The sequence below is a fragment of the Abrus precatorius genome, unplaced genomic scaffold, assembly GCF_003935025.1.
Source record: "Abrus precatorius isolate BTA unplaced genomic scaffold, Abrus_2018 Scaffold10, whole genome shotgun sequence".
In the NCBI taxonomy this organism is placed as follows: Eukaryota; Viridiplantae; Streptophyta; class Magnoliopsida; order Fabales; family Fabaceae; genus Abrus; species Abrus precatorius.
The window spans coordinates 9,710,032-9,725,878 of NW_020874292.1; the positions used below are offsets into that span (position 1 = coordinate 9,710,032).

The following is a 15,847-nucleotide window of genomic DNA, read 5'->3' on the forward strand; positions in this document are numbered from 1 at the left end:
TGTAAATTGTGTTTCCTAATATACCATTTTATTTATTTATATATATTAAAAGTAAAAAAATTAATAAAAGAATTTTTTAATATTTAAAATCATCTTTAAAAACTGATGTTAAAATATTGTTATTATTTGTTAAAAACAATTTTGTTTCTACTTTTTTTGTTGGAAAGCACAAGGCTGGTGATATAAACGATTGTTGCAATTAATTGGTCTTGGGTTCACCGTATTAAAATCAATTTCGTTTATTTACAAGTGCTGCCACTGTTACATTAAATTATTATTATTTTCGCTTATAGATGGTGCTGCAATTCTAAAATTAAAGCATGAAGGTTCAGTAGCAAGTGTTGGAGATTTGTTTATGCCAGCATGCTTGTTTGTTGTCCCCCCCAACCCCACCCACATGCAATGCCACAAATGATGGATGGATTGACAGTAAAATACGCAGTAGTTTGCATTGGGTTTTGTTTTGGAAGAATGGAAAATTCATGATGAATCTATGCTAGGCAAAATGCATGCCAGGCTCATTGGTCAAAGTCAACTTCACCATGCACAATGTTTTAAGATATTTTTGAATTTCAGAAGGGAAAGAAATAAAGAAACACTGCACCCACCTCGTTGATTTACATCATCCCTAAAATCAAAGTAAACTGTCTCTAAGCTGCTAGTGAAAAATAAAAATCTTAATGGCAAAAAATACTCCTATATTATAACCAAGCACGTGAAGCTTGTAACAAAAGTAAAAGAGAATTGATATTACTAACTTCAATTCTTACGATTTAAATAACTAATAATTGTAAAAATTTATTAAAAAAATATTTATTATACTTTTATATTATCAATTTTAAGGGTTGAAGTTAACAATCTAAAAAAAGAAAAAAGAAGACATACATGTACCACAAAAATTAGGTGGTATTTTGTTCATGGGCATCTCACACTCCTTCCAGGTCCTCCATAATAAAAGTAAGTTCCCCAAACATTGTTGCTTCCCTGCCATATGTTATAACAATTGGAATGGTCAGCGAAATGGTGAATATTTCTAAGAGGAAGCAAACTATTGTCCCAATCAACCACTTGTAAGTTTCTAAAATATGCTGCTTTTCTAAATCCTTCTTCAGCAAAATGGCCACTACCCATTTGAGTGCCTGTGTGGTAACCCCTTGAACGAGTATTCACAATTTCTCCTCCAAATTGTACCATGCTTGCATGACTCCTCAAGTGACTAAACATGTTCGCTGGCCAGTACCCAACTACTAGTCCTGACCCAAACTCTAGCCACCAATGTCCATGTTTTGGATCCTATGTACAAATTTCAACACACATAGCATGTTAGAATCTAAAAAAAGGGGGGGGGGGGTGCATGTTATAACTTTTGTCTAATCACTAATTAGTTGCCGTATTTGGAAATATGTTTTCTTATAATGATGAAATTTTAAGAAGGGTTAATAATGTTTTTTTTCCACCCCGACTACCTTAACCATGAAATGTTTTATTTTATTTATATTAACTACGAGGGTTAGCAACCTAGATAGATTTATGAAACTAAGGAGATGTTTGATTTTAAAAAACATTTTTCCTTATTTTTAATGATAAAATTTTTCAGGAATCCAAAGAGCCGTACTGTTTGGTTAAGTTTCGTGTTAAACTGCAACTAGTTTATCATTGTTGGATAAAAGTAGAAATGAGAAAACGAAGCATCATGGGTCAAAGGTAGCTTTTGCATCTCGCGAAGCCAGTTACGGTAAGACCATAATAAAAGTAAAGCGTGAACTATTGCTTTATAAAGAGAAAGGAAAAGATATCGATAAAGTCGACCCCATCAAGGTAAACTAACGGAATCTTCCATTTTAAATAACAATGACATAGAAAAAATCAAACGGGAGAGGGAAAAAAACGTACAAATTATAGAAAATAGATTTGTCTAAGTTACTTACGATAGATTAATGAGATTTGTTTATAAAATATTAAATAAAATATTGATATAATTTTTAATACAATGTTTTAATGTCATTCGTTTAGCTAAGATGAAATTGTTTACTTCATTAAATTACCTAGAAAAACTCAAAACAAAAAAGTAAAGAAAAGGCTCTTTTCTCCTTAATTATTGAATTGAATAGGAAAATAATAACACTCACCTTCCAAACCATTAAGCCAATGTCAAACTGTCTACTGTTATAAGCAGATCTTGGGGAGATTGCTGCCCCAATTGCTATTCTATTGTTAGTTTGGATAAAGCCTGAACAGAGTAAGTTGTAGCACCCAGTTGTTTGATATGCATCGGTCTGTTAAATAATATATACATCAGTGAGATGCACAAGAGAATAGAAGAGAAGAGAAGAAAAAAAGAGGCATATATGCAATACTCACTGTCCAATAAGTGAAGAACCTTGGATAACTGTCCCCATACAGTTCTGGACTTACCTGAAGGGAAATACACTTGCTACTTATTATCCAGAACATGAAGGAACTAAGCATGTAAAAATAATAAATTTTTATTTAAAAAATGTTTAATATTCTTTTGGATTTATTTAAAATCAGTTTTAAAAGTTTATTTTAGTATTTTCTTATTGCAAAGTGGAATAATTTAGGAAGAAATTTTCTATTTTTTTGCAAAATGATATGTTAAACTTTTATAAAGAACTGTAGCAATTTATGAAAGCATGAACATGCCTGCCAACCAGCTTCTATGGTGTTGAGATCATGACCAAAGGAGCCAGCAATAACCCATATCTGTGACAAGCTGAATTCATATTGATCGGTTACACGGGGTGACCACACATTTATGCTTGCCCTTGCTCCATAGTATTGATCACCATTTACAAAAACAACTGCATGCTGCAATAAGATTAAGGTGCTTCTCAAATTATGCTCAATAAACAAATACTTCAACGAGGCAATGGGAGTATGGAATTTTTTTAATTTTTGGAGTTACTTAAATCTTTGGTATCCACTAACAATTGTAGATACAACATGATTTTGGTTTTACTTTTCGGTGCAAACATGAGGCTAACTTTTATGAGTGGTGTCCCTTCACTGTCTGTTCTCTGCTGTTTTTGGAACTCATGTAGAAACTGTTGACAAATACGGAAAAGCAATGTTGTTTTTTTACTTTATGACATGGAAATAGCGGGAAAATGACAGAAGCTTATTGATGAAAAAAGAAAGATGAACTGAGAAAAATTAATGTAATATGAAATAAGAAATGGGAAGCATTAACATGAAGGGAAAAAATACGAAGGTAAAGATTCCTTTTGAAAAGAATGTCTTTTTTCTTTCTCGAGTTTAATTTTGATACTATGGTAAAAATAGTTTCCCAAGTAGGAATTTTGAAATAATTATTACAAAAATTAATAATTTTTAATTACATAACAATCAACAAGGAAATGGTGATTTAAAATTTGTGGTCCTGTCACTGTAAATTTTTCTGAGGTCTTAAATTTAGAAACAAAATTTGGAAGCACTGACCTCATGATTAGTGCCAGATGAGTCTCTCCGTACATTTCTTGGTTTTCTTCCAAATGTTCGGATAGAGGTTGCTCTAAGAATATCCTCTTCTGTTGTTCTTCTAATTGGAATAGTTCCTTCTGGGCATGCTTCACCAGAATCACTCCATAGCTGAAAGCTCTCACTTACTTTTTCACCATTAGTGTAGTTTCCCTTTGGCCTCCGTGGTGGATCCTGTAAAATCTCAATCCCTTTACTTCTCTGTCTCTCATATAAAATCCCATGCCTAAAGCAAACCCTTTAATCCTTTATTTATACTAAAGTAAAATAAAACTAAACGGGTGGCTCAAAGTGTACAATAACAAATATGTAATTTCAATGCAACCATTTTGTTTGTCATATCTGAAATTACCAATGGTTTATGCCCTCTTAGCTTTGGATGGTCAAAAGCTGGTTGTTTGTGAGATAAAACACAATCTATCAAATCACCGTCTGGACTCTGCAAAAAATAACAAAGCCCCAACATCATTAAACCAAAGAAGAAAACAAACAAAGAAAGAAAACACAGTGTCAGTGTCAGTGTCATATCAGCACAGGTTCTATAACAAGAAGGAAAACATACCTGAATTGTCTTGACAGGAGCCTTGTTGATCTTCTGCAAGTGAATTCTGATTCTCCTCAACTTGTGCAATTCTTGAGCTGCTCTTAAAGTGTGGTTACCCTTCAAGGGATGACACAATGCTGGGGTAATAATTGAGGTAAGAAGGAGCAGCAAAGCAACAAAAATAGGTGGAGTGAAAGTAGCCATTTTCAGAGGATGGTTTTGTGCAAATGTTTGTTGTGGGTAGACATGATTGTTTGGTTTTACACATTGGTGATGTTGTCTTCTTGTGTGGTGAGATGCCAAAAATGGATCATTGCTATTTTTCTCCCTGGAACTTGAATATCTTTCATTGGCCATAGTAAATAGAAGAGTGAAGAACTCAAAGCATGTTCACTGCCTTCTCGTTTTCAAATTATAAACAACTACCACAATGGTCCTGCCTAGAGAGAGAGAGAGAGAGAGAGAGAGAGAGAGAGAGTCTAGTGGTCTGAATTTTATGCTTCCACGCCCACACCATGAAAATCTAGGCAATGGCTTATAAAGTATAATTATTAGGTGGGGTTGTACTTCCATGTTTAATATTGTTCTCTTCCTACTCGTGTTTTGCATAACATAAATATAGAATTATAAATATATAAAGTATAATTTAGATTAATATTAGATAAACTTTATAGCTATACACAAATAAAATATAAATTTATTTAACTAAATATATTTGAATAATATCTTTTAACTATAATTTAGCTAAACAAATAAAGTTCTTTATAATAAATTTTAGGCTACATTAATAGATTAATTCTTTAACTTTCAATTTTATTTTGGTTTAGTCATTTAATATTTTTTATTTCATTTTTTTCAACTTTCAAAAGTGTTTTTAATAAATCATTTTGTTTAAACAAATATTAACTCTATTAAAATTTATTATTATTATTATTATTCTTTTTTTCTCTCTTTTTTCTTTTATTTCATCTTTCGCTTTCTTATTTTTTTCGTCTCGCTCTAAGTTTTTTTGCTTTTTTTTTTTGGCCAATTCAAACCCTAACAAATATGTATTTTCAAGTTTCAACTAATCTTAAAAAATAATACGAGTGAAATAATGACACATTCACACATTAAAAAATGATAATAAAAGAGTTGTAGAATGTGAATTGAGTATGATAACTATATATAATAGTTGTGACAAAGATGATAATATATAAGATACAAATAAGCATATATTTATAAAGAAAAAACCTTGATGTTAATATTATTGTCTTACTTTCTTTCTCCTATGATCCTAACACTCAATCGAAAAATTTGTTAGTATACATTATGTTTTTGCCAAAGTTTACAAAAAGAAGAAGATAAATAATAAAAGTTTAACAGAATTGTCATTCATAACCAAAAAAAAAAACTTATATAAAATTAAGTGATTAATATATTAATTTAACCTAATATTTGTCTCTTAAAAATGATTAGCACTTGAGTTAAATATGTTTTTATTTCTTAAAATGTATTGAATATTTTTATTCCTATAAAATTTATTTTTTAAAAAATTATTAATTATAGACTCTATTTATTGTTAAATAATAAAAGAATTAATCTAGATATTATCATGAATTAATTTTCGGGCCACATATTGTTTTTCTATAAAGCCGCACAATCAAATGGGCAAAATCAATAATTTTTATATTAAAAAATTATTAAAATTAAAATTAGTATATTTAATAAATAAAAATATATTTAAACCTTAATCTTTAACTTTAAAAATATTTCTAACATATAAAAATAAATGACAAATGACAATATACTTTTAAAAAATTATCTTCACAGCTTCAAATTCAACAAAAGGCTTTTGTATTATTATTATTATTATTATTATTATTATTATTTTACAATATACTCAATTGACATATGACATAAAGATGAAAAATAATTATGTTTAATAATAATAATAATAATAATAATGACTTATGATCCATATAACAAATAATAAAACTTAAGTGTTTCATTACATTCATTTTATTAACAGTTTGATTAAAAAAAATTAAAATAACATATAATATATTTTTAGAGTGAATTTCCATAAATCAACTAAATGCAAAACGTCATTATGTTAGTTTTTTTTTAAAATATTATTATTTGTTTCTGCTAGAGAAATATTAGTCTTCAAGTCTCTGCTTGGATAGCTGACGTTCTTCCAAATCTTGCCGATGTTGTGTGACGTGGAGAGGGTAAGGCACTCCGATACTCAAGTCAAGTCTTGACTCTGAGCAGTAAATACTTAATTATTTTTTATTAAAAATCTATCTTTACCTGTACCTCTTACCTTCATTTTATAAGAGATATTATGGGCTAATGGGCTTCGTAGACCAGCCCTAATTCTGATCAATAATTTATTAATTATAATTAATTTATAATTATCATGTTTTGTGACATACTCGTCCTTCGTAGGCCAAATATATATTCGATTTCCTCTTTCGATAACTAAGACCGAGTAATGTCCTATCCAATATATTATTGAATTAAATTTTTTATATGTTATTGTATTATTTCGTCACTGAATCAATTCTTGAAAATTTTAAGCATAAACATATTCATATTCATTAAAAATTAAAATAGTGATAAAAAAAATAATCTAGTATTGTTCTACATTTTAAAACACTAATTGATAAAATAAAAATAAAAAGTAATGTAATGACACACTTGAATACTTAGGAACTAAGTTAATGATTAAAATCTTTTAAAAAAACTGATATATGGCATTCAATTATTTTGAAAACCCCAAATAAAATATTTACTCTAGATTTTATACACTAACATTTGGTATATGTACAAACCAAATGTGTAGTTTATCTTTTCTCGAGTTCAAATAGCTCAAATCTAAATTTTCAGCTAAATTTGGATTAAAAAATTCAACAAAAACTCTATCAACTTCACTAGACTCAGTTAACAAACATAATTTTTAGTATGTAGAAACAATAACTCTATTTCATACCTCTTCAATGTAAAAAATTAATAAATATTTTTGAGTGCGCATTACTTTTTTCTTTTTTTTTATATATATAAACGAATTGCAATCTAATAATAAAATAAGTTTCAAATCCATGCCTCTGCACTTATTGAATATGTTTCATTTTAAATTCTTTAACTAGAAATCTTTATTGGTAAATTTGTAAGATTAATCCTATCGGTCTTCACGTATATGCTTATGCTAATGATATTGAGATCTATATTCTGAAAATAAAATCTCTTTTTCTTTTACATTTATGAGTAAGCTAATTATTTAGGAGGAAATATAAATTTTACAAATTTATATATATTTTTTATTCTTTTAGGTAAATGTCAATTTGAATGTAATGCATATAGACGTAGATGGTATAAATGCAAATTAATGTGTGTGTAAGGGTTGGTGATGCCATTATATCTAAACAAAGTGTACTTTTTCTTCAACATGGTATGGTTTAATTTTTTTGGGTCCATAAACAATGCATTTTCTAACTCATCATTTTGTGCTGTCATCCTATTCGGAATGTTGTCTCGCTCTCGTCTGCTCATATCAGCTTTTACTTTTTCGGTCTGTTCCCATTATTAATTGCAGGATACGGCCCAAAACGTTTACACATAATAGACACAGAGAGCCAAAATTTGTTATGGGCCATGCCTAATTATTATATCCCTACACCTTCATCATCACAAAACATTCATAAAAATTAAAATTATAAATCACATAATTATTAAACCAAAAACTTTTCATTTTATTTAATTTGCAATAAAATTTTATGTTAACTTTTAAAAAATATAGATAATTTTCTTACACTAATGTGAGTTTAAAAATTTTTATATTTAATTTAAATTTCTTATTTAATTTATATTTAATATATTATAATTTATTATTTCACTAACATTCGTATTTAAGTTAAATAAAAGGATTAAAATTTTTTAAATTATATTAATGTGAGAATTTTTTTTTAATTTTTTTAAATATTAATTTAGTTTTTACTTAAAACTTATTCTATCAATTTAGTCATTTAATCATGATTTTCTGTGATAAAAAATATTGGATAAATAAATTAATATGGTTAAATTTTAAAAATAAAATCAATCATTTTCAAAATTTTCAAAACTCAAATAAACATTCAATTTGAACTTTTCTTGGGACTTTGACTTGTCTAGCAAACTAAATGATGGGAGTATGTATGCTTCAATTAATGTCAACGGATATTTAGTCAAATGAGAGTCATTGGCCTCTTTGTGCCCACAATTTACCAAAGTCAAAATTAATTGCATGCGGTAATACTGTGTGGAGTGAATGTAACAAAGAAAGACAAATTCTATATTCTTTATATTTAAAGATACATAATAAAATTTTATGTATAATTTTTTTATTAAAGATAATAAAATGTTATATTATTTAATGTATTCTAAATTTTATAATTTTAATAAAAACATTTTTGGTAAAAATGAATGAAAAATGAAGTGTAATTAAATCTCTACACGATTTACAACCAATAATTTCTTGTAATTTATTATTCTTTCAACCCAGTTCAACTGATTAAATTATAAAATATGAATAGTAAATGTCCAGATTCAATCTCTCTCCAAATAAATAAATGAATTAATACATTTTAATTTGTTTGAATACATGTCCTAAGTTTATAATTAATTAATAGTATTTATTACAGTAATTTTAAATTTAAGAAATATTAAATACTTCTTATAAATTATTTTAAAATATTAAAAATATTCATATTTTTAAAAATAAATCACTAACTCTATTACTAAAATTAACGATCATAATTATTTTACGTATAAGAAAGCATATAATATCTTCTCATTTTTTAAAGCACATTAAAGTTTATCTTAATAAAATTATTTCAAAAATGTAAAAAATAAAGCTAAATAGCATTAGTTAAAAGGTGCAAATATGAAATAGTATGCATGTACAAAATTTTATTTTGAAAAATTAGTTAAAAGCTTGTAATTTTGTTGTTGGTAAATTTGTTAAAAGATTATTATTTATTTACATTTGACAAAAATGTGTTAAATGACTAAAAAAATAAATTACAGTTGTTTTTACATGAGTATAAATTATTTAAAGTTTTCTATAAGTTAATTTTTAAAAATTATAAAATTTTATTTTAAATTAATTTATTAAATAACTCTACTAACTTATTATTGAAATATAAATTATAAACTTCTAAATGATTTATAAATATAAGTGTATCTATCACTATTCTCTTAAAACACAACCTTTTAAATCACTACTTTATTGTGTTTTAATAAGTTATAAGTAGGGTAAAAGTGAGTTAGGCAAAATTATATTATTATAAAAATTGAATCTTGATTTATTTGGATAGACGTATTAATAAGTACTTATAAGAATAAAAATATTAAGTATTAAAATAAATAAATAAAATTATGAGATAAAAATAATTTAGTTTTTTTTAAAAAATCTTTTATTTAACTTTTTTCTAAAACTTGTAGGGTATAAGTTGTTATTTTAATTACATGTATTTAAAGAAACTTTCATTTGAGTCATGTAGAATCATTGTGTATGATAAAACTTTTTCTTCGAGTATTTAGTATAATTGCATAAAATTCAAGAGTATATATTAAGTTAAGTTGAAACACAAGAGAAATTTTATTTATTTTTACGTCAATTTTTTTCTTATATAAATATTTTTTCGAAAGCTTGTTCAAATTATATCATAATCTAATTTTTAAATATGAATATTAAAAGTAAAATTAAACTTAAATAATTAAATTTATATTATGAAAAAATTTATTTTTTATATTGATTTTTTTCTTCTACAAATAATTTGCTAAAAACTTAGTCAAATTAGGCAGTAGTCTAATTCTAAAATATGAATATTAAAACTGAAATTAAACCTGATTAATTAAAATTAGAAAAATTAAAATAACACAGACTCAAATATGAACATTACAAGTGAAATTAATTCTTAAAAAAAATCTCAAACTTTTCCTTTCTTTGGTTGACCAAACTGATCTTGTTTAATCTATTATAAGTGGGCTTTAAAAAAGTGTGGGTTTTATAATTCTGCAGATGATTTAAAAAGATTAAAGTTAATTTTTAGTATTTTAAAAATATTTAATATAGTTTTATATTTTTAATATAATAAATATTTTTAATATTTTAAAATACTAAAACTTAATTTTAAAAGCTAAGATTAACAAAAGCTGCAATTCTAAATTGACAGGGAAGAAACGCACGTATAACTAGAACTTAGATATGTGGGGTTGATATTGATGACAATGGGCACTGCACTCTTAAAAGTGGTGACTTTGCTTTGATTCTTCACCTTTCAGTTCTTGTTTTTCTCAAACTGACCCAAAGATATTGATTTACATTTAATGCAATATTGATGCATTACATTTAATGAATCATCAACCCCAAACCAATATGTGAAGCATCACAAACGCATTTTTATACTTCCAAAAGTAGCTTTATCCGCAATATTGAGATGCCTGCAATCACAGGTGAAACTGGGATAAGATGAGCCTAAATTTTCATGTTTAAGTTTGGATTATAAAAAATCGAAATATTTAAATGAGTTAAATTTAAATTTTGAATTTTTATATTTATAGTTTAAAAGTTTGAGCTTAGTTTATTAATATATTTATAATTTATTTTTCTTATAAGTTTTGAATAGTTTTTTTTATTAATTTAGTATTTAATAAACATTATGATGTTAAAAATTAAAGTAAAATAGCAATAAAATTTATTTTTATCTAATAATTTGATATTAAAAAAATTTAATTATGAAAATAATGTATTTCTTTTAAAAAATTTATGGTCACTCGTTTAAAATATAACACTTAAAAATTAAAAATAAATAAATAATACACACAATAAAAATATAAACCATTTTTTAACTAAAAAAAAAAATTATACAACTCTCATCTCTTTTAAAAGTATATAATAATTATTATTATCATCACTCTTCTCATTATTATTATTATTATTACACTACTTAGTGTGCTTATTATTATTATTACACTACTTAGTGTGCTTGACAAGATTATTATTTGCTTATTACTAACTTTATCACAACAATCTTCGTTATCATTACTACAAGTATCACTTCTATGATTGTCGTTATCACTACCAGTAGTTTATTGTGATCATAATTACTATTATAATAATAATAATTATTATTTTTATTATTATTATTATTATCCCTACAACTATTATTGTCACACTATCTTAATTATTATTTATATTGTCACCACTATAATCATTATCCCCATTGTCACCTTGATATTACCATAAATATAATTGTTATCACTAACACATTTGTTGTTATGTCTACCATTATCATTGCTATGTATGAATTGAGAAGTAAAAATGATTTATATGATTCCATTTTAACATTTAGTATTAAAATTTGACCATGCACATGACAAGCTAAACCACACGCGCGCCTATGCTTATAAAATAGAACCCTTTGATAGCATGCATTATTTGTGCACATTTTCAATCCTTTAGAGTGTGTAAATTACCTTTTATGTTCCCTTATTTCACAAATTATGGCATTTCCTAATTAATTGGATGATAGAAACTCAATTTCAATTAATGTCTAAATTCTGTTTTTAGACCTACACTCACTGTTTTGATAGTAACTTTTTCCACAGATGTCCGTTCGGTCTGATTCCAGTTTCATTGGATTCCTCATTTTCTGGGCTATAAAATTCATATGCAGATCGTCCAAATTGGAGCTGTTTTCTATTTTCTATAAATTTTTGAAGTTAGGAAAATTGTGCAGGAATTTTTGTATTCGAATTTTGTTCTTGTAATTTCATTTTATTTGTATTAACATTTCATTAGCTTGTAATTTGGGCTGTTTAATCACACTTTTGGGACCTTCCTTTTAGTGTTGGATTTGATCATAAGTGGTGCCTATTAATATGTTAGAGGCTCCACTTTGCAAACGTTTTGTTTTTGTTTTTTTTACACATTTTTTTTAAATTCAGTTTTGGCTCCTAAAATTCTGTCTCGAATTCTCTCTCTTCTCTTGGTGTGACTTTTCGTTTTCTTCTTTCTTCTTCTTTCTTCTTGACTTGGCTGAGCATTGGATTCAATGAAAGGCTAGGCTTTTTGGATTGATACACAAGGAATAGGGAATTGCAAGGAAGATTCAGAGTGACTCTAAGTTTGAATTCTCTTCTCTTCTCTTCTCTTTTGTTTTCAAGATATTGATAATGTTTGGGGATAGGAATTGAATTGAATTGCGATTGTAGTTTGATTCATGAAATTGAATTAGATTGATAGATCTATTAGTCAAATTCGTAATCTAGTTTGTTAGCAAATTCGATTGAATTAGTTAATGGATTAGATGTTCAAACTAGGGAAATAATGAAGGATGTTGTTTGCATGAACCTATGACCTGTGGATCAATTAATTCTCATTTGATTTCTCTTTTATTCCAGAATTTTATGCGTTTGATCAGATTATTCTTAAACTTTCAAAATTCCCCAATCTTTTGTTTCATTTTAACAATTCGGCAAAGAAGAATTAGATACAAACATGTCCTCGAGAATTCAACCTTGGTTGACATTATTCTACAAATAATTGCAAAAACCTTGTGCATTTGATAAGTGTTCGATAAAGCTATATCACCCTTCTTCTCTAACTACGACTATATGCACGGCCATGCATGCTAATAAGTACGGACATGTTTATGAATCAGAGCTCAAAATGTGTGTGCAGTAGTGATCAACTTAACTCTTTTGATCTTTTACTATCCTTATTCTTCATCCTAAAAAAACAAAAATAAAATTAAAATAAACGAAAGAGAACAAAATTGAAATGAAAGATGCAAGTTGTCACTTGGGAGCGCTTGTTTAAAGTCATGAGCCTCACAATCTTGTAAGATTACGATGGGAAGAATACATGAATCTTAGAGGTAACTCCCTTGATATGTTGTTCTCTTCCCGGCAGTTTCTCCTCCATAACACGTCACATCAAAAGGGTTAATTATAGGAAAGGAAAAAGGAGAAGAATTAAAATAAAGAGAAAAAAAATTTAAGATCTAAATCTAGGGGTTTATCAACGGGTAATTTGAGCTTTTGTTTCTCCTCATCCTTAATTGCTTGTTCCTTGGTCTTCTTTTTGGAGTTTTATGCTGCACAAAATTTAAAGGAAGAGAAACAATATTTACAGTGCTCACAAAGTTACAAGACTCTTAGCTAGTAGGGTACTTTAGAGAATTGAAAACTTGAAAAATAACTTCCTTATCATCTAACCTTAAGGTGAGTTTTCCTTCTTAGACATCTATGATGGCCCTTACAGTAGCCAAGAAGAGTCTGCCTAGGATGATAGGGACGTCAAGAACCACAAAATGAACAGGAAATATGAACTCTCTAACCTTCACAAACACATTTTTCACTATGCCTTTAGGGAATGTGATTGACCTATCTGCCAGTTGAAGTGACACATATATCAGTTTAAGTTTGTGCATCCCAAGCTTCCTAAAAACAAAATAAGGCATAAGGTTGATACTGTCTCCTAAATCACATAAGACTTTATCAATATGAGTTTTTCCATTAGTGCAAGGGATAGTAAAACTCTCTGGGTCCTTAAACTTGGGCAGAAGCTTTTTAAGGACTATAGTTGAACACTCTTTGGTTAAAGTTACAATCTCACACTTGTTCAACCTCCTTTTATTGCTTAAGATTTTTTTCAGGAATTTGGCATACTTTGGCATTTTAGATATTGCATTGACAAAACGAAGGTTGATGTGTACTCTGCCCAAAATATCCAAGAACTTGTCGAACTCTGGGTCATAAGGGGGTTGGCCCTATAGTCTTTGTGAAAAATATATTCTAGGCTCATAGGGCCTTTGTTGCGCAAAAGGTTCTTCTTTCTTCTCTTCTTTAGGCTCTGCACTTGAAGCACGACCTTGTATGTCTGGGTGCATGTTAGTCCTTATTACATCATCATAAGCGTGTTGGTCGTAGTACGATTATGCTTCTTTAGGAGTAGTGGTGTGCTTGGTGATGCATAAACATGTGTATCAGTAAAAATGAGCGTGTTCACCTTCCTGTCATGCGTTTCTTCAAGGTTCTTTCCACTCTTAAGGGTGATGATGTTGATGATGTTGCATTACTTCCTTGGATTATGTTCGGGTTGGGTTGATAATGTTCTTAGCATTCTTTGACTCAAAAGATTAATGATTTCCTCCAATTGTGATTCAATCTTTGAAGATTATGTTCTCATCTCTGATTTTATCTTTGCAAACCTTTTATCATCCCTTTCAATATGTCGCTCCAACTTAGATGCAAGCTTTGTTATCCTCTTATCAGAAATAATACACATATTGCATTATTATCTCTTGAAAGTTAGACTGAGATCTAAGGGCCTCCTTCTCCTCTAGTCTTTCTCCTCAATTTTGTATATGTAGAGGGTGATAAACATTTGAATTTTGGTTTCCAAAGTCATTTGCCCAAGAGTTAGAAGGGTTGTTTTGCCATCCTAAGTTGTAATTGTTCTCCATAAAATTAGCTTGCTATTTTATTTTAGTAACTGGATAGTTGTTGTTATCGTGGCCTAAGGAGCCACAATGCTCACATAAAGAAGCTGCAGGTGGTTTTATTGATTATCCTTGTACTCTCATTAAAGACACCATTTACGTAGTCAGAGCTTCTAATTGAGTTGTTAATGGGTTTTTACTCTCCACTAGATAGACCAAAATGGTTTCCTTCGTTTTGCATATGAAAGGGTCAGTTATGTGCCACTGAAAACTAACAAAGGTCATCTTGTCTACCAATTTATATGCTTCATTTGATTTTTTTCTCATGAGGGTTGCTCGAGCTACCAAATCAATTGTGACTCTATTGGAGACTGATAGGTCACTATAAAAGATTTGCATCTATCTCCACATAGGAAAACCATGGTGAGGGCACATCCTCACAAGTTCTTCAAATCATTCACACGCTTAAAATTGGGATTCTGACTCATACTACTGAAAACATAAAATTTTTATCATAAGCTTAGCAAATCTAAATGGGGAAAAATATTTTCCAAAAATTATTTAGTTAGATCCTCCTATTTTGTGATGGAGCCTGTTGGGAGCGTGGAAAACCATGTATTCACCTTTTCCTTGACAGAGAATAAGAAAAAGTGATGCCTAATAGCATCATTAGTGACCACATTATATTTTATGGTGTTTGTAAGCTGGAGAAATTTTGTTAGATGGAAGTTAAGGTCTTCATTAAATATTCCTCCAAATTGTTTAGAGTTTTGAACCATAGTAATCAAAGTTAACTTTAGCTCAAAATTGTTGACCTCCACACCAAGGGCTATGATGTTTCCAACAAAGAGTGTGATGCAATATTGAATTGATCTACTTCCCTCTGCCATCTTTTGCTTTCTCAATGATAAGTTTTTAATTAGACCCTCTTTTACGATTCATATATTTATGTTTGACCTTTATTTTATTTGAATTTTACACTAATTTATATATTAATTGTGCAGTTTAGTATAAAGAGGCCACAAGTGAATTTTGGATGCGTTTTGGGCCCAAACTGATATAAAATTAGGGCTTCGCAATAGTCAGCAGGCCTAAACTCTTTCAGCAAGCACGAGAGTGCTTTAAGCCCAATTAATGAAGAACTTTTAAGGTTTTTAAACCTTATCAAAGAGAGACATTATGCACCAAGTTTGACATCTTTCCTTTCACTCATCGATACATCTTTGATCTTGTCTCTCTTGCACGAGATTGTTGACATACTCTTGGTGAGACTTGGAGTTTCGAGCGACCATACTTGAAGACCAAAAAATTATCTCCTTCTAGTTTGCTTTTC

General features: G+C 28.4%; 1 protein-coding gene and 1 non-coding gene across 3 annotated transcripts; one reads left to right on the forward strand and one right to left on the reverse strand.

Moving 5' to 3' along the window:
* Positions 1 to 849: 849 nt before the first annotated feature.
* Positions 850 to 4,654, reverse strand: LOC113847643. 2 transcript variants are annotated; one of them, XM_027476875.1, is made up of 7 exons: positions 4,061 to 4,654; positions 3,851 to 3,937; positions 3,460 to 3,672; positions 2,665 to 2,829; positions 2,362 to 2,415; positions 2,130 to 2,276; positions 850 to 1,293 (listed from the first exon to the last, which is right to left on the reverse strand). In XM_027476875.1, the coding sequence occupies exons 1-7, from the start codon at positions 4,397 to 4,399 to the stop codon at positions 916 to 918; spliced, it is 1,383 nt and encodes a 460-aa protein (XP_027332676.1). In that variant the 5' UTR covers positions 4,400 to 4,654; the 3' UTR covers positions 850 to 915. The 2 variants fall into 2 exon arrangements, with proteins under 2 accessions (XP_027332676.1, XP_027332684.1); XM_027476883.1 differs by having other exon boundaries at positions 3,460 to 3,651; positions 3,824 to 3,937.
* Positions 4,655 to 14,929: 10,275 nt separating this feature from the next.
* LOC113853372 lies at positions 14,930 to 15,036 on the forward strand. The gene has a single exon (XR_003502545.1). It is a non-coding gene; the product is annotated as a small nucleolar RNA R71 (small nucleolar RNA).
* Positions 15,037 to 15,847: the final 811 nt, after the last annotated feature.

What these genes read in the sequence shown, in the direction of transcription:
- LOC113847643 (XM_027476883.1), bottom strand. Translation starts at nt 4,399, where the DNA reads ATGGCCAATGAAAGATATTCAAGTTCCAGGGAGAAAAATAGCAATGAT. An exon ending in GGTTCTTCACTTATTGGACA is followed by an intron (nt 2,277 to 2,361) that starts GTGAGTATTGCA and finishes ATTATTTAACAG; the next exon opens with ACCGATGCATATCAAACAAC. An exon ending in TTGGCTTAATGGTTTGGAAG is followed by an intron (nt 1,294 to 2,129) that starts GTGAGTGTTATT and finishes ATTTGTACATAG; the next exon opens with GATCCAAAACATGGACATTG.